Raw genomic sequence first — 20,328 nt, 5'->3', positions numbered from 1 at the left:
AGGGTCTTATTTTTGTAAATCTCGACAGAAGATTCCTACTAATCTTATGTCACATTTAAAAAATACTAGAAAAATTGTATGTGACATATTTTCTGCCATGGAATGAAACACCAGTTGTTATTAAATGTTTATTTTTATATTAGTATTTGTTATGCTGAATGAATAAGATATTTTTATTAATCATAGCACTCAGGGCTATTGATACTCATTGCATTTGGCAGTCACAGTCTAGCAAGCCTAGTCAGCTACAATGAATATTGCCATTAAGCTACAGAAATGTCACATGCACTTAATAAAACAGCCTCTTCCCTTTCCTTGTACAAGGGAATATTACTTTTTTTCCTTCCTTTTCAGCTGAGAAACCCATGTTTTCTGATATATTTCCTCAGTTAACTGGACACTGACATGAATCAGTAACTCCATCTAATGACCAGCACAGCCCTGCTCGTGGTCAGGCACCAGAAGCCAGAGTTTAGGCAGGGCTTTGGTCCTACAGCTAAATCACAGTCCTGCCTATGCCATGACCACACACCACAGGCTCCAGCACTGAATTTCATGTCCAGCTCTTCAAAGCACAGACAAGATCAGGACAGTAATCAGCCCCCATCCTTCCTCTGCATATTTATAGGGAAATCACTTCTGATTGAGCTCCCTGTGCCCACTCCCCCACACAGCTGGGAGGGCATTTTAATGTGTCTATTTCTGCTACCCATCAGGTCACTCAGACATCCTTTCATTATATTTTTCCACCTCAGAGCTAGAGCTGAAACAAAACTTAAGCAAATACTTTTATTTATAAACCCCCATCAGTCCTTCTCCCTGTGCACATTTTTTTTCATTTCAAAAATTGAACAAAATATGGAAAGCTTTTACATGAGACCACAGGAAGCTTTACTCTGATATTAGAACAGCAAACAGGAAATCAAAACCTTTTCTTTTAAAGGCAGCTGTTACTCCACGCAGCTTTAACTTTGTGTTTATGTCACATCCATGTGTGTCACATCACAGTCTGTAGCACTGTCAGTCAAAGCTGTCAAAGTGGCCAGCTCGGTCCAGGAGAGGGCAAAAGCCTGGAAGTGCTGCTTGAATCTGCTCTGTGGATATTCAGAATGAACTCTGGGAGGCTGGTTCAAGTGGCTTATTTCCAAGGCAATTAAGTCTTTCTTAAGTAAATGTGTGTAAAAAATGCTCCCTCAGCCTGGTGGCACCTGCCACTGCTGACTTCTTAATACGCCTTAGCTCTCCCTAGGATTTGAGAGAATATCACTGAAAACACAGCAGAAAAATAGCTGGGTCTGTGTGTGTGTGTATGTTGGAATATCTTTGGCTGCATGTCCATCCCTTCTTGGGGCAGGACTCACAAACGCCCGCTCCTGACACTGCACACCCACACTGCTGCAGATGTCCTTCAAGAGACACACTAAAAGAAACTCGTTATTGATTTCTTCTCCATCATGTCACTTGAGACTTGTTAAATTGGCTGGGGGAAGTTTGTAATCATTTGAGAGGAAGAAATGATTCCTAAGCAAATGGGGAAGCAGTGTTTCTAAATGAGAGCACCCTAAGCCAGTGCCTGAAACTGGAGATTGCTCTCACCCTTCAGGCTCTCTTTTTTGTCATATCATTTGAGAAATGCAACTGTTGCATGGAAACCTTGAATAATCACTCGGTATCAATACCCAGGGACCTTGGCAGCTGCATTGAATTACTCCTTGGTCACAGTGCCTAGTGAAACTGCGGCTGGAAATGTGGCTGCAGTCGTGCCAGCTACTCGGATTGCATGGCTGAGGTGCTGGGGTGTCAGCTGTGCTTCTCCTGCAGGGTTTAACCCTTCTGGCACTGCCTCCTCTCTGCTCCCGGCTGTGCCTGTTTTGTCAGGAATGCTGACACAGAATCATGGAATATCCTAGGTTGGAAGGTACAAGGATCCATCGAGCTCCTGGCCCTGCACAAAACAATTCCTTCATGTGCCGGAGAGCATTGTCCAAACACTCTGTGAGCTCTGCCAGTCTGGGAGGCAAGATCACTTCCCTGGGGAGCTGCTCCAATGCCCAGCCACCCTCTGGGGGCAGAACCCGTTCCAAATATCCAACCTAAACCTCTCCTAACACAACTCCATGGTGTTCCCTGGGTCCTATCCCTGCACATGCCTTGCCCAGAGCTACTACAGCACTAGTTTGAGCAGCCTTTCTGAAGTTGTTACATGTTTTGGTCTCCAGACCAATAAGACAGGTGAGGAATTTCAGTGGATGAGGGAGGATTTTCAGTGCTGCTGCTCAGGTGAGGTGGTCTGTGGCACAAGGCACCCCCTCAGACTAACAAATATGCTGACAGCCTCCAGGGTGTGTCTGTCTCTATGTTTTTCCTTTATAGCCGTGGAGAAATAGAGCAAAGAGGGTTGTGAGAGGCTTTTGTGGGATGTTATGGCAGAATTACCACATTAGCAAATCTGTAAAGGTGTGAATTTGAACCTTGACTCCAAATGGATGCTGCTGATGTGTTTGATCCAGGGGAGGAAGGATGCCAGTCGGTTTTCCTTCATACAGGCCTTGATCTCACAAACAAGGCAGCTGCATCAGTCAGATATGGACAAATTGTTCCTCTTGCTGTTACTGTGATATACCAGAGAACTTGGTGAATCTGCCTTCTGCCTCTGCCACCCTCCACCTGCTCATCAAAGAGTGATGAGAATTTGTTGTGCAGCTCAGCAAGTTAATATTAGAGAATTACAAATGTGAAATGAAGACGATGGTGGTGTAAAAATGACGAAAAGCCCTGATTAGGAGCTGCTCCCCCCAACGTTGGAGACTTCACAGGGATCAGACAGAAAATGACAGATTTCACACACCAGTTCGATGAATTTTACAGATTGCCCTGGGCTGCAGGAAAACCATTTCAAAGCATAGAAGTCATTGAGAATTTCTCCTTTCTTGTGCAGCGATGAGAACAATTTCTGAAACATTGTGCTTTGCTGTCACCAGGCTGTTTTCTTCAGCAATTAATTTGCCAGGCTGAAAAAGGAGGGAAAGTTCAGTGTGCCATGGCCTGCTGAGGCTGTGCCACTGTGATGCTGCTCAGTTTGGGCTTCTCTGCCTCTCTGGTCCCTCTGGAGAGAAGAAGGACATGTCTGGGCTATTGACACCTCTCTTGGGTCTTCTACCATGATAGTCTTGGCTTCAGTCCCAGAGCAGCAGTTATTAGCCCAGGGTAATGGCAGGTTTGAAAAATTAAAAGTTTAAAATTAGAAGGTCAAGAGTTCTTGTTCTTTTTTTCATACTCTCTTTCTAGTTGGTTCAGTAATCTTTCTCTATGCTGAAAGTCTTCAATAAGATCAAGAGTTCTTGTTCTTTTTTTCATACTCTCTTTCTAGTTGGTTCAGTTATCTTTATGCTGAAAGTCTTCAATAAGACGTGGGACACATCACAGAGTTCAGTTTTTACAGCCAGAGCTGGCTGCTCAAGGTGACTGGAGGCAACCTCGAGTCACCAGCAGTTAGATCCTCTCCCTGCATCCAATGTTAGTCTTGAGGAGATGGGAGAGAGCCCTGTCCTTCTCATGATTTATCCTAATTCAATTGTACATTTCAAACTTCCACAGTGTCCTGTGGCAGGAGGCTTCACAGCTCACCCACCTTGCATGTGCAGACTTGCCAGTGATCATTTTGGATGTGTCTGCAGGAAATCCTGCTGTGTGCAGTGCTGAGCTGCCATCACTCAGGCCACTGGCAGTAGGGCTTACTTCTACTTGTGACACAGAAATGGGATGTGACACGGCACCTTGGGAAGGCTGCTGTGTGCCCTGGAGCAGGGGAGCAGGCTGCCTGATTAGCTCTGGGACAGGCAGCCTTTGCCTTTGGGGTGTGGATGGAAAGGTTGGAACACTCTGACACCTCTGTGTTTGATCAGACATCTGCAAAGGCACCGTGACCCAGCTGACGTTATTAAAATGGAGAGGAGGTGGATGTAAATGAACTGAGTGGAATAATGCACCCCATGGTACCGTGGGATGTAAGAGCATCTCCAGCCTTCAGCAGCTGTGACAATTACAGGGTTTGGCTGTGAAGAGACACGTCCCCAGCTAATACTTTCAGCCTCTGCTGCTCCTCTTGATCTGTCAGAGCGAGGAGGCTGCAGGTATTAGAGATAACAAGCTGTGGTAAGGTACTGCGGCTTTGTTTCAAGTGTGCTAACTTTGTTTCTTCATCTCTTCTAAAGTAAACCTCTGACTCTTCCCAGAAATTTGGATGTAATCAGACAGGTGATAACAAGGTCCCACTAGCTAAGGTTAGTCACCCCTGGCAATGCAGCTGGATCCATGCAACAATACATTTGGATGGGAAGAGGTTCCTGATTTAAACCCTGTCTAAGAGCAGGGATGTTCAACCTTTGCAGCATCATTTGAACCTGAGGATGTTTCCCACTCCATGGAGGGATTCCATTTCCTCCACGAAGTCAGGACATGCATCAGAATCTTAAAATACAGGCACATCCTCAGGAATTAAAGGAGTGTAAAAGAAACAACCAGGATCTCTTAAACATCCCTGTGGCCTGGCATTTGGAGAGGGCTGCAGTAATACGACTGCTTGACCAATTCTTTGTCCTTGGTCCTCTCCTGATGGTGAGGGATGCAGCTGCCTGTGACTGCCCTGCTCTGTGCACACATATCCCTGTACACCAATATCCCTGCTAAGAATCACTCACACCCCATCCAGAACCTCTTAATCAGGAAAAATCCTTCTTAACATTCAGACTGAACTCTTGAAGCAACATTTCATCCATCAAAAGCTGACGGTGCGTTTATACTTCAGGAAATAAAATATTCAAGGTACTGAGAAATTTTGATTTTCTTTCTTTTTTTGCAAAATTAACGTTGTAGTTGGTTTTATGAATTAAACTTTCAAGGTAGATGCATGGTCCTGCAGCAGTCATGCAGGAATTCAGATGGTCAGATACACAGGTAAGAAGTCATATGAATGAAGATTATAATATCAGGCTCTGGTAGTTTTAAGTCTCTCTTTGAGGTACAGGTTGTGTTATCCCTGTGGCCTCAACCTTATTAAAAAGCTCAGGAAAGTGTGTGTTTTCCTTCACATGCATGTGGAGTCCTAGCCAAGCCATGCTTGCTTTCCCACAGCTTATCAAGATAAAAATGCAGGTGGAAAAAATCCTATTTCTGTCAAGCTTAGCCCTTCAGCAGCAATACCTTTTGCTGTTTCACACTGTGTCTCCTTTGCAGTACAACTGAGCTGGAAAATAGCAATGCCTACAGGAGGTTTTTAGAAGCAGGAGGTGGAACAAGAGATGCAGAAAACCTTAAGAACTGGCACAAAAGCCAGGTTCTAACCTGCATGGCTGTATCCCAGCTTTCCCCTGCTGTTCCCAGCAGTTTCCAGAGCACATAACAAGTCCAGCCTAACCCCAGGCTGCTTTTGGCCAGCTTGAGCTCCTTTCTAATTCTGATGTCAGTTGCCTGACCGTACAGTGCAGAATGAGACCTCCCTGTGTAGTTTGTGAGGAATGTTTTATCTGCATTCATGAAAAAATAAACTGATCTTTGCTCCGTTGCCTTTTCCATTCAAAATCCACCTTCTGGGGAATATGAATACTGCCAAAGCTTCCTCGGTCCACAGTTTTTTGGGTGAAAAAAATTGGTTTCTTCTCAGGGTGTTTCTTCTCGGGGTGTTTCTTCTCTGGGTGTTTTCCTTTCACCTATAATAAAATGTGTTTTATTGTACCTGATTGCACTAATTGATGCCTTGGTTATGCACAGTGCACAGGTCAGATAATCAATACATTTTACCATTTAAAACCAGAAGGATTTGTGATCAATTCAGAGTCTGCCTTCTAATCTCAGGTATTCAGACTTGGTTTGTTTGTTTGTTCTCTTTCTCCCCATGGCTGATGTGAATAACAATAATGTTGTTAATATAAGGTTTTAAACATTCCTAGCACTTGAGGACCAATCCTGCTTCCTTTGGATATGGGCAGGCAGAGCTTTCCTCGAGTGAAATGCAGAGCTGCTACGATTTCAGCTGCCACCTCCTCTCACCCCACTGCAAGGAGCAGCGGGCTGTGCTTATTTAAACTGGAAGTGGAGCCGATCACTGCTGGTGGGGAGTCACACCCTGCTCGGGAGGCAGAAATGAAACCCTGACTTGCTTCAGAGGAAGAAGGGACAGCCAGAGGCGACAGAACAAACTGTTGTGCAGACGCTGGAGCCACCGGAGATTGCAAAGAGACGACCTTGTCACCAGATGAGGCTCTCCCAAAGCTTCTTATCCTGTTGTGCTGAGCTTAGCAGCAAGTCTGTCCCAGCCGCAGCGTGTGGCGTGTGACCTGCTCCTCGGGCCGGCCACAAGTGCGTGCACAGGCTGGGCTGGCATGAGCCGTGCCTTCTGGATCCTGCTTCTCCTTCAGCAGGAGAGGTGGTGGGAAGGTGGGCACGTAAAGGAGGCGGTTCTGTGATTGTGGATTTGCTCTGCTGTTCACAATTAAAGTCGACTGAGTTGCTTTCCTACAGCTGCAGGGTACAGCGAGTGGGGCATAGAAGGTGCTCAGATAGAAGCACTTTTGGAAGCAGAGTGATGCTCTGCTACATCCCTCTGCTCCCAGTCAGCTGGGTTCCTTCTCAAGCCTGGGTACACTGTAAAATACCCATAAACATGAATTTTAAAGAATCCCGTGTCTTATCGCCCTTTAGGAGTTTGTTTTCCATGTGCATCCTCTCTGACAAACCACTGCATTTTAGGTTACTTTGGGGCTTCATAATGTCCAGGGTGAACACGCCAGCACCTGCACGGGGGATCACACGTGGGAAGAGGAGGGGAGCTCCGCAGGCGGTGCGTCCTGCACGCACACCTGGCCAGCACAGCCCTCCGCCCCAGCACCGCCACTCCCGCGTCCGGACGGCACAAACACGAGGGTCTGCCCGGTCCGGGGAATCGCAGCTGCCCCCGCCTCCCGGGGGAGGGCCGGGGCCGGGGCCGGAGCATCCCAGCGCGCCTGCGGGGGCCCGGGGGGCGCATCCCGGCGTTGGCGGCAGCCCCCGCCCCGCCAGCCCGCCCAGCCTGCGGGACGGCAGCGCCGCCGGAGCGTTGCCCTTTTAAGCTGTGGCCCCGCTCGCCTCCTCCCCGGCTCCCGGAGGGGCTCCGGCAGCCGGCACCGAGCGAGCGGCACCGAGCGACCTCCGGAGCGAGCGCAGCCCCAGCGCGGCGGGGCCGCGGCCACCGGGCTGCCCCTGCCCTGCCCCCGCTGCTCGGGGACCATGGGATGCTGCACCGGCCGCTGCACCCTCATCTTCCTCTGCACTTTGCAGCTGGTGAGTGGAGGCGCTCGGCGTCGGGGGGAGCCGCGGGTCCGGCTCGCCGGGACGGGGCCGCGAACAAAAGCGCCTCGGTGCCCGCTGCCCCGGCAGGGCTGCGCTCCTCCGCAACTTGGGCTCGGAGCAGCGAGGTGGAGGGATGTGGGCTGCGCTGCGGGGAGATTTTGCTTAAAACTCAAAAAACAAAAAAAAGAAAAAAGGGGGGGGATGTAAAGAGTAGTTTTCAATTAATAAGTTTGTGCTTATGAAATACAACTGAAAAAAATAAGAAAATTACTCTTTGAGAGGAGTCCCGGCGCCTCGGTGGCGATGTTGCAAACCAAACCAAACTTCATAGGTGCACAAACCCACCGGTACCTTCAGCCTCTCTCGTGGAGGGGTCCACCTGCATCCCACCCTGGTCACCCGCATCCCACCCTGCTGGGGTTTGTGCTGGCTCGGAAGGAATTATTTCAAACCTCCTCGGGATGAAGTGCTTAGTTAGAATGTGCCTGTTATACGGATATATTTATGTAGGAATAAACTTCCCAGTGTGCGGAGAGTGCGGTTCCTGGTGGGAATGGGTCGGTCCTTGGCGGGTGCGGGTTCCTGATCCTTATGACATCTGCATAGATGATAAACAAAGGTCTGGTTGTTCCCTGAGTGTCTGCGCATCCAGCCTGGGTCTGGAGGGTCCCCTTCTTGTCAATAGCTAATGGGCTCCAGGGCTCCTCCAGCCTTAAAAAGGAAATGACACCATCTAGAATTTTAATTTCATTGCCGTGCCCCAAATTTGCTTTCTTTTGGAGCATTAGCAGCGCGCAGGAAAGGGCAGGCTTCCTGCGAAGTTCTTTTGAATAGTTTGCTGGTGCCAAGGATTGAGTTTAGTTAAAACTCTTTGTTTTGGAGTTTGGTGCTGTGACAACGTTTCTTTTCCTGCAAAGAGTCAGGGAGCAGGCACAGGACTGAGGGTGGGAGAGGAAAACTGGGAACCTGCTAGTTTTGAAATGATACCCATCAGCCTAAAATTGAAAGGGAAGAGGGTGGGAATGCACCCCTGTGAACCCAGACTAGCACAATTGGAAGACGAATGTGGAGGATTTGACTCATCGCTAAACAAAATACAGAATTGATGGGGTTTTCTTGCACAAAAGCGTCTTGCTCAGCATATTTATGAGTGAGTTGAATGGCTGGCGAGTGTATTTAGTCTCCTGGATTATTTCTTTTGATTTTTCACCCGTGATGACACAAGAAAGAAGCTGCACCCTGTATTACATTAGAAATTGGTGTTTCAGCACTCACTGTCTCTTAAAACCATCACTATGTCATCCTGCTCTAAGCACACACTCACACACTGGGGAAAAAAAAGGGAGGGAATGAGAAAAAGAAAAAGCCATGAACTGCTGGTGCTGTTCTGATTTCTGACAAGCGTGGGAGTTTTCTTGTATCCAAGATACGGGGACAAAGAACCCCCAGCATTTTATTTTCCTTAAGACCCTCCTCCTTGAAGAAAAGAATCAGTTTGGCTCATTCTTCAGCAAGTTTGGATGCCTCAAGCTGTAGCGATTTCCCATGGCACTTGCTGGGTGAATTGGTAGAGCTGGAAAAATGTGAACTATGGTGAGGGAATTTCTGGAGCTGTGCTCCGGTGGGGGTGAGGTCAGGAGATCTTGGCCAGTTCCCAGCAAGAGCTTGGGTGAGGGTGAGATCCAGCGTGCTGCTTTGTTATTTGCTTTCTTATTTAATTGAGCAAACTTTGTCTGTAAATCACCCCATCACTTCCACATCCGCACGGCCAAGTGATGTGCAGGACTCACTGCTGCTAAAACAAAACACTGAAGCAATCAGGCCAAGTTCATCAATAAATTATAATGACGTGAACTTCCTTTGTTCATCTCATGTCTCTACTCAGCTTCATTTGATACTTTGAACCCTTCACAGCCCCCCCTGTTTCTTGCCAAGCTCTGGGTCTCTCACTGCCCAAGTCCCAAGGGTGAAATTCTGGCTCTTGTGTGGACGTTTTGCCTCTGAATTAAGTGGGGAGAGGATTTCGGTGCTGGGATCTCCCACTTCAGTTCTGCAGCACACCCCTGAGATCTGTTACATGTTCTCGTGTCTGGTCCTCAAAGCTTCACTGGGCTTTTTATATAAATGATGAATGGAAACATGAGCAACCCCCCAAACGAGTTGACTCGGGGATCTGAGTTGCAATGCTTCATATAGATTGTTTTATTATTAGGTGCGAGCCGTTGAGTGAGCGTGCGGGGAGGTGTTTGCACACTGCAGTCTAAATGTTTCCCTGGGAAAAAAAAAAAAAAAAAAAGGCAGAAAACAAATTCATCATTTGCAGTGTGTGCTCCCAAAGAAAAAAGTTTGTGCTCCAGCCGGAGAGCAGAACAACGTGTGAATTGAAGGAGCTGCTACACAAAGCGAATACCAACGAGCTCCTCAGCCCCCCACGGGCTGAGCCTCGTGGCACGGGGAGAGGAGGAGAGCGTTTGCATCTGTCTGAAGAAAATCAGGGCTGACTCCCCAGCGGTTTGCTAATCAAGGGGGGAGGGAAGGCTGTAGTTTGAATAAATAATTTGCCGTGCTCCAATTTTAGATTATTGTTTCCTTGAAGCGGCCACGTTAGGCTCGGGGCTTTGCTGAGCGGTGCTGCAGGGAAGCTGCAAGAAGGTTCTGGCTCTCCCTTCCTCTGTCCTGGTGTGTATCCCTGTCCCTAATCCTTCCCTTTTTCCCAGTCCAGCCCTACCTCCAGCAGCAGTTTGGGGAAAGTTGGCCCAGGTCAGGGCTGTCCTGCAAAAAAGCTTCTCCTTGGCCATGGATGGCATGGAGAAGGACCATCAGCAAAGTGTTGGGGTGTTTTTCCAGGGTTTGTGATTCCCAAAGGGGTTGCCCTCTCTCCATTCTCACTTTGCCCAAACACCTCTGCCATCCAGGAGCTGTTGGCACCTACAGCAAACCACCAGCCTTTCCTCATCCCTCCCAACCTTTGGGGAGACGTATATTAAGAGACAAGAACAAAGTTTAAATGAGCCATAGGCCTCCCCAGGAAAAAAATCATGAGGTTTTCTGTCAGGAAGCCTGTGTAGTGGGTTAAGAAATGCCCCATGCAGGAATTAGAATTGAAAAAGGTTTGCCAAGGGCAGGATTTCCGAACCCGAGTGGAATGAGGCTGTCACACCCACCAGTGGGCTGGGTGGGTCCTGGTGGGGAGCCACAGACCAGGGCTGGGTCTCAGGCAGGGAGATATGAAATAATCATTGATTTGCTGCTTTCCTCTTGGCCAATGTGAGATTGCACCCAGCTGGTGAATTTTCTGGAGCAGTAAGTGCCTGTGCACCGGAGGCACTATGTGAATTTATTTCCACTGAGCATGGAAAAATTCCCTGGCTCCCCATGCCCTGTCCCTATAAATCAAACAACTGTAGTTTCTTTACATTCTGTCCATGGATTGAGAGCTCAGATGCCAAGCAAAGCCTGGAGACAATTTTACAGATACATTATAAATCCCCCTAGAATAACAGCTTCTAATGGAAAAAGTGACTAATACTTCAAATGGGCACAGAACAAGGCGCCCTGGGACGGGAGAGCACATCAAGACTAACCAAAAGTAACTATATACATTTATTTATTTATTTATTCATTTATTCATTTATTTCCTCATGCTCTCTTTCTGTCTTGCTCCTTTCTTAGTGATTCCTTTTTAATCTCTTACAGAGAGGGTGACCAGTTCTGGAAGCTATTTGAAACCAGCACAGATCCTTCTCTGGCTGCTCTCTTGAAGTGGTTATATTGGTTTGATCGAGGCGTAAAATGATGCAGAGCATGTGAGAAGTGAGGGCAGAAGGGGAGCATGGCAGACTGGCAGTGGGATGCCATGGAAAGGCTGGATCTGGGCACAAACTAATTGTGAGTTAAAATAGTTGGAATAAAGGGATATTTTACAAGGGCATGTAGCGATAGGACAAGGGGGAATAGCTTTAAATTGAAAGAGGGTAGGTTTAGATTGGATTTTGGGAAGAAATTCTGCCCTGTGAGGGTAGTGAGCCCCTGAGAAGCTGTGGCTGCCCCATCCCTGGAAGTGTCCAAGGCCAGGCTGGATGAAGCTTGGAACAGCCTGGGCTAGTGGAAGGTGTCCCTGCCATGGCAGGGGGTTGGAATGAGATGAACTTTAGGGTCCCTTCCAGCCCAAACCTGGATTCTGTGACCCCAATTGTCTGACTCGATCCCTCAGCACACGAGGGCTGCAAGGGGGAGGGTGGCACAGCACGTCCCTCTCCAGGGTGAGGAGGAGACAGGATTGCAGTGTCTGGGGGCTGTAGAAATTACTGGCCTGGCTTTCTCCTCTCCACCCCAGGGGTTATTTGGGCTGGAGGTTGGGAGGGGAGAGCAGGACTTGTCTCTCCCCTCCTCTGCAGCTGCCTCAGGAGCCAGGGCAGAGTCGGGCTGCCCTGAGGGAGCTGTGAGCCTGCACAGCTGCCATGTGGCTGAGCACAAAGCCTTGGGGGGAAGAGCAGGTGCAAGGGGAAGCACAGCATCCCTTGGCTCATCACGCTGCTCAGGACCCCTCCAAAATTACCTTGTGCTGTCCCCAGCTGTTTATCTTCTCCATGGCTTGTGCTTAAATCCTAACCCCTCCAGGGAAAGGGCCATCTTCGGTGGATGTGACAGCACCCAGCTCTGTGATGGCTCAAACCTATCCTGAAGTCCTTGAACAATATTCCAGGCTAAATAATAACGTAAGACTAAAGACTGCGTTTGACAGATGCTGTCTTCTCCGTGTCTGTTCCAGACAAAGGAAAATTAAAGCTGTGCCAATAATAGAGCTCGTCAGCATTTTCCACTGAAGCTGACTTTCAGTAGAAACCTGGGGATTTGACTAAATGAATATTTTCATGAGAAGTATCTGCTTTCCATAGACAATCCTGACTTTTTCTCCCAAGTTTTGGCCAGAATATTTTGGCGAAAAGTCAAAAATGTGCTGGCAAATGTTTGCTGTGCTGGCAAACATTTTTAAGTTTGGAGTGGTGGAGCTTTTCTTACAAAAAGTTGAATTTTTGCATGAGATTTTTCTTTTCTTCCCCTGTTTTTCCTGAGCAGCTGGAGTCAGTACACTGCAGCACAAGGGAAGAACAAGGGAGGAGCAGTTTGGAGTCTGTGTTTCAGACGTGCCCAGGTCTCCTGGCTCCCCACATCCTCCTTTCCTATGGTGGTGCTGGAGATTGCAGATGACTCACAGGAACTGTGTCCTCTAACCAAACCCACTCAGACCAGGAATGAAATTTGGCCATAGCCAAGCCAAAAAAGCAGCTGAGGGCAGGGTGATGCTGAAGACAACTCTCCTTGGAGAACTGGGGTTTAATTTTGGCTGACACAGTGTCTTTGTTGACCACTCTGATTTTCCCCGGTCACTCTCTGCTCCTTTGGCTTCCCCTTGTCCTCTCAGTAGAAGAAGAGAAGGATCTGGTTTTCCCTGATGGGGACCCTCTCCCTCTGGCTGGTGTGGGGTTAAGGGAGCTGACGTTGCTCCATTGTGTGCTAATAATATATGGAAACTCAGATCGTTTTGGCTGGGGTGCAAAGTGGAGCTCTTCCAAAAATCCGCTCCAGGGGCCCTCAAGTATGAACTTGGAGAACAAACTGGATAACAAAGGCCAGATTGTGATCTCTTTTCCTCCAGGAAAACCCTGGACTAGCCCATTGCTTTTTGAGCGCTTAAGAAAATGCATATTATCCAGTGAGCAGCAAGTGCCCCAGCTGTAGCATTGCCTCTCCCATTAACAAAACGTTGGCTCTGAGGTCAGTAGAACTGAACCTTTCTTTCTTGTGAAAACACCCCCCAAAACCAGGGATAATTTGTGATTTAATGTCCCCTTTGTCCCCGCTCCTCCTGCAGTAGATGTGATGAGCACACCCAACTGCACAGGTTGTGTTTCTGTGTTTCAGTCTGGTAGAAAGAGAGTTTTTAACCAAGTGGAAACTTTTGTCTCAAAAGTAGCACATTCTTCACCCCTTCCCTGTCTAAAGAACACGAGGAGGGAAAAAATGACATTTCTGGACAAAAAAGGAAGAAAATACCCTGCCATTTAGCAATGTTTGCTGAAAATGATGGGGATGTTTATTGTGCCAAACCCCAAATATTTTGAACTTTTACAGAAGCTTGAAAACACTTCTGAAAACAGCTGAAAAGTCTCCCCAAAAAAGAATTAGGTTCGTTGTTGTTTTGGTTTTTTTTTTTTTTTCATTGGTGTTGTGCACCCTGGATCTTCTCACCTTTAGATATCTCTGACATCATCATGTCTCCCCCAAACCCAGCTCCTGGTGGGGTTTAAGGAGAAAAGTCCTCAAAGGGAAAGCACAGGTTTGGGTGTTGCTCAGGGTGGTGCTTTGCTGCAGTGACTCATCTGCTCACAGTGGTTTGGGGTATTTTTGTTGCAGAAGGAAACTCAATGAATAAACGCCCTGTGGAAATTGGAATCTGAGATATTTTGTAATCATTCCAGAGTCATAATATTACCTTAAAGTTCATGAGATTTCAGACTGAGAATAAACAACTTCTGCTTCTTTTGCTTATTGATCTTTGTTAAGAGTCAGCATCTTATTTCATCTTCTCGTCAGGGATAATAGTAGGGATTACAAAAGTATGGATTAACAGGAGTAAAAAGTCAAGAATCAGTAGTAGTAAAGTAATAATGGGAGAGTAGGTGGTAATAACAGGGAGGAGAAGAACTGAAATGATTGAAGTGTCTGGCAGAAATCTCTGAGATGATGTTTCAGCAGAGTTGCTGCTTCTCAGCAGCGTGTCAGAATTGCGTCTCACCTTGAACACAGAAAAGTCAATGGTGGTGTTGCTCTGGCTCCTCCTGCCTCAGCCAAGCCCTGGCTCCACATCTGAGAGTCCTTGTGAAGAACAGAAGTTTCATTTTGCTCTGTGTTCTGAGGCTTCACAGACTGTGGAGGAGAGAGCAGCAGATCTCTGCTGGGGCAAGATCAATATCTCCTCCCTTGACTTTGCTGTAGCTCATTAACATCAAATGTATTTTCCAAGGGGTGCTTTTTGGTTTCTTTTCCACAAGGACTTAATTGCCATTTTCCTGGTGTCTGTGGCTCATTCTTAGCACAGCTGCTTTTATGTCAGAACACTGGACACAAATATGTGTCCAGTTGTCCCTGTTGTTTATCAGAGAAGTGCACGTCCCAGATTTTCTCTCAAAGGTGAGAATTCATGGACATCAGGAGTGCAGCTTTTCTGATCCCCTCTCCTCCATCAGGTGCTGCTTGGGTGATTCCAGGTTTAGTAATTGAGATGTCAGATTCCCTGACACCTTTGGGCTGAAAGGATGATGGTGTGGAAGCAGTGACCTCAGCTGCCATCTGCCTGGGCCTAATGAAAATATACTGTGGGAATTGAGGCAACAGCTTGTCTTCATCACCTGCTCAAGGCGGGCAGACGTCAGGACTTGCTGTGCCAGCTTCCTTTGCCACCTCTCAGCTCCTGGCCAGCCCTGCAGGCAGCTTCCCACCTGCTCTCCAGGCTCTCTCTGGACAGCAAAATATCTGCTTTCTTCTCTCTTTTTTTTTTTCCCCTCTATTTTTTCCTCCAATGCTCAAAACTCAAGAAAACCAGGATCTTCACCGTGTTCTTTTGAACCAGTGGAGCAAGCACACAGATGTGCCCAGTCCTGATGTTCAGGGGTGTGGGAGCAGAGGTTGCCCCCTGTTTCAGCAGCAGAGCCATCCCAGTGCCCAGCTGGGGTGGGAGGGCTGCATGTGCTGTGCTCTGTCATTGTGCCACCCCTGTGACCTGGGACATCACTGACCTGAGTCAGAATGGCACAGGGCACACTCTGTCCTTCCTTGGTGAGCACTTGGCCAACTGGTCACCTGGGCTAAGAGGAAAGAGCAAGCATGGAACAGTACTGAGGATAGTTCTGTTCCATTTCTCCTGGTGTCCTAAAACCTTACAAGAAATGGATTCAGATGAATACACAGTTACAGCAAATATACAAAACCTGGGAAGATGCCTCCTGTGACAGCTCTCAGGGGACCAGGGGCTTTTCTTGTGTCTGTGGTGACCCTCACAACAGCCTTGGACCCATTAAAGCATTTGGTGCTGATTTATATTTTCTAAGTGCTGTTCCCTGGGGATAGTTCATCTGTGAGCACCATTTCATCTGAACAGGAAGGTGAGGTAGAGGACACTAAGGAAGGGGATGGAGCATTTTATTACCCACACACAACTTATAAAATATTGAGTGTAGCCTTGCATGGCGTGCTCTGAGTGCTGTGGTCATCCATCATGGATAAACAGGCTCCCCACAATTAACAGTTTGTCACTGTCTATCTTCAGCTCCACCTGATCATTACCTCTGTAGTAACCAGAGCTCAATCTCACTACCAGCATGGTTGGCCTACTTGGAGATCAGGAGGAATCATAAGTCCTGGCCTTACTCAGGTTTGTTCATGTTGAGGAAGTTTGGATATTATTGTAAAGTACTACAACAAGATCATTGTCCTAGATGATAGAAACTTCTTTGAGTTGAGGGTACACTGGGTTCTACTCTAAGGTCTCCAAGCAAACCACCTCCCTACCTGAAGCTCAGCAGATGAATGGTGTTTTTGTGGAGGGAATGTGGCAGTGTCTTTGCTTAATATTACTGCTATGGTCCAGATACTTGGGAGAGTGTAACTCCATGCTGTGGGGCTTGGGAGCAACCTTTCCTTCTTTGAAAGATGCTGGATCATTGATACTCCTTTAAGAACTCCAACTTTGGTGGAAGCACCACATCTGAATGCTCCTTGAACCAGGATATATTCATGGGCACTTAAAAAAAACCAAACAACGAACAAATGTTTTCTGCTTCCCTGAGAAGGGATTACTGAGTGAAGCTGGCTAGAGGAAAATCTCCTCTTGAATCAAAGACCCACATCAGCAGGACAAGAACGAGCTGGCCTGGCCTGTCTTGGACATTCATTTAAGGCCATTCATTTCAGGAGACCTTGGAAGTGACACAGCCCACAGATAAGTGGTTGCCAGCTCACAGAGATAAAGACCAGGCCCATGGGATGATGAAGAATGACCAAGACCTGAGTCCTGAGTCTTGGGCAGACTCCCAGAACCTCCCCAGAACCCAAAACACCTCAGAAGTTCTGGGCCAAACACCTGCTGTTAAACTGCAGCACAAAACACCTCCCGCAGCCGATCCCTGAGGATGGTGGAGGGAACATCCAGATCTCTGGCCAGATTTGGGGACTGTGCATTTAGATAACTTGCATGGATATCCGAACTACTGATTGCTCAGCCAGCACAAAGCCAGTTCCCAATTCCCCACGGCTGCTGGTAATCTGTTAGCAGATTCCATGTGGGAGGTGGGGACGGGCTCTGCCAGGCTGCTGGCACCCCTGGCTCTTCTGTGGTATCATTGTGGGAAAGGCAATACACCTGCTTGTACTGTGGATGTACAGAATTAGGGGAGAAATCTGATTATCCTAATTACTCAGAAATGCTAAATATGTGCAGAATACCGTTTGGCTAATTAGCCTGGGAGATTGCTGGCTGTTCAGCAGGGAGCAGAGCTGGTGCTGGGAGAAGTGTGATGGGAGTTCACAGGCTGTTTTGTGCCCTTTGCTGCCTGAGCATGTGGAGAAAAGTGAGCTTGGAGATGTGATTGCCAACATTAAAACAAATTAAAAGCTGGGAGAGTGCAATTTTTTTTTTCGGATGTCTGACACTTTTTAGGATTGTGGGTCTCCAAGTTTCCCATCTCATTATTTTGAGCAGAGACATCCAAGGGAAGGAAGAATTTGCCTTACTGCAAACAGCTAGTGAGAGCCCCTGCACAGCACCTTCTCAGAGGGATCTGCTCTACTCCTTGTCCTGCCTTGTTCTGACACAGGCACAGCCTCAAATGCTCCTGAAGCCTGAGGAGACCATGATGTAATTGGTTCTCTGAATGGTGCTGCTTTGTTTGCATTTAATAGGCTCATCTGCACCACTGAGGGGGTCTTATGGCCCCAAATCTGCCCTGAGGGGATCTTGTGGCCCCAAATCTGGCCTGCTTTTCCCAGAGGCACAAAACAAGTCAGGCAGATGCTAAGCAGGATGGAGGGTGGTTCATGCTTAGGTCCCAAGGCATTAATCCCCCCATATGCAAATCCAGAGAACCAGGCTGGCTCCTCCAGCTGCATGCTGGACACAGATCCACCAAGGAAACCCTGAGGCTGCTTGGGAGGGCTGCAGGGAGGCTGGGACAGGTGATGTGCACAGCTTGGTGTGTCCTACACTGCTCTGCCATCAGGCCACGGCCAAACCCAGATCTTCCTGGTGTAATCAGTGCCCAAAATTCACATCCATCCTTCTCTCCTTGTAGCTGTGCTTCCCCATATCTTTAAGTAACCCTGCCTGGCTTTTACTGCTGACCTAGCAGAGATGAATATCCACCTCAAGCTTTTCTGGAAAGGTTCCCCCTCCTGCTCCTGCAAGCTCGGGGTCAGTCCTGTGGTCAGTCCAACTCAGCATTAGCTGGGCACTTCACTGGGAGAAGCTGCAAAAGATTTGGGCCTCCAGGGCTGCCACTGAGACAGCTTAAAGCTGAGTTGTGTGACAGTGAGAAAGAATAGATAGGGTGATAGAAAAACTCTGCCGTGGCTTCAGACAATAAAGACTGTGTCTCCCTTGTGATGAATAATGGCTCTTTGTTTTATTCCTTAGATGACAGGGCTGTTAGAGCTGCTGAGAACTATCCCAGTGCTAAATGTATGGGTGTGCAATGAAGGCTCTGCAATCCATGAACTGAGACTGAATGGGTACTTGAGTGAATCATTTCGAGTACGATGAATTTCTGGAGCAGCTCACAGTGACAGGAGGTGGCAGGGCAGTATCCTGTAGGATGCTTTCCTTGCATGAGACGTAGCCCAGGTTTCATGGCTGCCAGCTTTTTTTCCTCATGAAGCCTCCCTTGGCCATGTAAAGTTCCTCATTCCCAGTTTTGGCCCTTAACCTCTAAACAAAGGCATTTCAGATGGAGCTGGGGTTTGGTGCTGAGACACTGTCCAGATTTTCTATGAGAAATCCCAGAATCCCAATCCTGGCACACTCAATGGGGATGAAGCAGTAAACCTACAGACCAAGGCTGAGAGCTCATGAGAACCCATGAGAAATTGGGTTCTGCTACAATAAGGAGGAAATGCTGCACCTTCCTGCTGCAGTGTCACCAGGCTGGAGGAAGAGGTGATGCACAGGTGCACAGGTGGTGGTGTCACTGTCTGGAGTCACCTCTGAGTCCTGCCAGATTAAACCTCCTTGAAATTACTTAATGTAGCAGCAAGGATTTGAATTTCCATAATGTGGATTAGCACTTTTCTATTTTAGCTAATCCTTGCAGCCAGACCCACAAGCAAGAAGATCAGAGGACTTGGGGTAAAAAATGGCCAGGAAGTTTGGAGTAGGAGCAAACCAAAGATGCCATTGTTCCAGGGATGAGGAATCATCTCATACCTCCAGGCAGATGTGGATGAAGCTTTGGTGTCACAAGCTAGTAGAGGACAAGTGTTTGTCCCTTTCCATGGCTGAAGGAGGCACAAGAGTCTGTGGGGGCCCCATGGGTGAGCTGCTGGTTGGGACTCAGCCCCTGCAGGGTCACCAAACTCTTGCCCTGTGGGGACAGGATCACAAAGATCTGCTGCAAGTGAACTTTGTTCTCCAGAGCTGCCAGAATCTATTGACCAGCCTCTGTTTCCAAAAGGAGGGGAAAGTGGAAAAAAAGAAGGAAAAGAGAAATTCAGCTTTGCTGTTGAATAAATCATGAGCCATTGAGGAGCTGTGAGTGTGCAGCAGGGGAGGGGCAGGGGCAGCGCCGAAATAAGGGGACAAAAATGTCATGCAAAAAATGAAGCACAGGAGGGGCCTGGCCATTGTGTGACACTCCTGGAAACTTGGAGAGTTGGTTGGTGGGAGGCCAAAAGATGTGTACAATGAAAGAGAGACACTCGAGTGGGCTGAAAATGCAAACAAATTGGGTAGCACAACGGAGGAGATAAATTATGCTCATAAAATAAACAATGGCTGAGTGACACTGGATAAGCAGTTACATATAATAACACCACTGTTTGTCCCAACCACCCTAATTGGGAGGCTGGGCAGCATCCGATGAAAACTCTGTGTTGCACATTTTCCCCTTCTAATGAGGAAGATTTTCCCTCCCCCCTGGAAGCTTCCTCCCCCCAGTCCCATTTGGCAGCAAACTGAAAGGCCTGGTTTCATTCCACTTTCCCACAGCAAACTCATCCTGGCAGGAACTGCATTAAGGAGGACAAATAGAAAATGATAATAAATTGAGGACTTGCTCTTATTTCACCTTGTGACAAATCTATCCAGTGGGTGACTCAGGGAGGGTGATAAGAGCATGGACTGGGCTGCTGCTTTCCCTTTGGTGCTTGGTCATGTGGAAAATAACCCCATTCTAGCCCTCACTCAAAAGGGCTTTCCTTTAAAAATAATGCTTTTTAAAAGGCTCTGAATCCCTATTTACCCTGTTGGGGAGCCAGCAGCTCGCCTCTATCAAAGTGAACGTCACGGCTCTCATTTCATCATCCACTTGGGCTGAGGAGAAAAACAAAGGGCATGCAGCACCAAAAGTGAGGTGGTCAGTGCTGTCAGTGCCAGTGGGAGAATTTGGTAAACCTTAGAGGGTTTTCAGCGTGATTCTGTATTGCTGATAAATCCCTGATGGGAATCTTTGGTTTTGCTGAGCTCCTCTCAAGTACAGCAGGAAACGCAGCGGTGCAGGGGACAGTGGGCATGAGAAAACCACAGTGACTTCCCCCACAGCCCTCTCACGCTGTGAATCCCAGAAAATCCACCCTGGAGCCCTGATTCCCAGCACTCAGACTATATTTTGCAGCAGAGCTGTGCTCTCACCCCTCCATGACTGCCCAGAGCAGATTGCAATTCCCAAACTGCTCCATCACCCGTGTCAGAGGGAGGCACATCTTCAGCCTCAAATCATGCCTAAACTTTTTGCC

The 20,328-nt window shown here is 47.9% G+C and overlaps 1 protein-coding gene across 3 annotated transcripts in view; it reads left to right on the top strand.

Moving 5' to 3' along the window:
• The first annotated feature begins 6,954 nt into the window (after window positions 1–6,954).
• The window catches only part of NKAIN4 (sodium/potassium transporting ATPase interacting 4), a 50,762-nt gene continuing 37,388 nt past the window's right edge, over window positions 6,955–20,328 (top strand). Inside the window, exon 1 of one of the 3 annotated variants that reach the window (XR_005628677.1) lies at window positions 6,955–7,317. Coding sequence is in view for 1 of the 3 variants with exons in the window: in XM_039719368.1 (XP_039575302.1) it covers window positions 7,264–7,317 (54 nt within the window). In the remaining 2 variants the exon portion in view is untranslated. The remainder of the gene's footprint in view (window positions 7,318–20,328) is intronic. The other 2 variants (XR_005628676.1, XM_039719368.1) reach the window with 2 other exon arrangements.

Source organism: Passer montanus, unplaced genomic scaffold (assembly GCF_014805655.1).
Source record: "Passer montanus isolate IOZ18808 unplaced genomic scaffold, ASM1480565v1 scaffold41, whole genome shotgun sequence".
NCBI classification, from domain to species: domain Eukaryota; kingdom Metazoa; phylum Chordata; class Aves; order Passeriformes; family Passeridae; genus Passer; species Passer montanus.
This window is presented reverse-complemented; position numbering and strand designations above follow the sequence as displayed.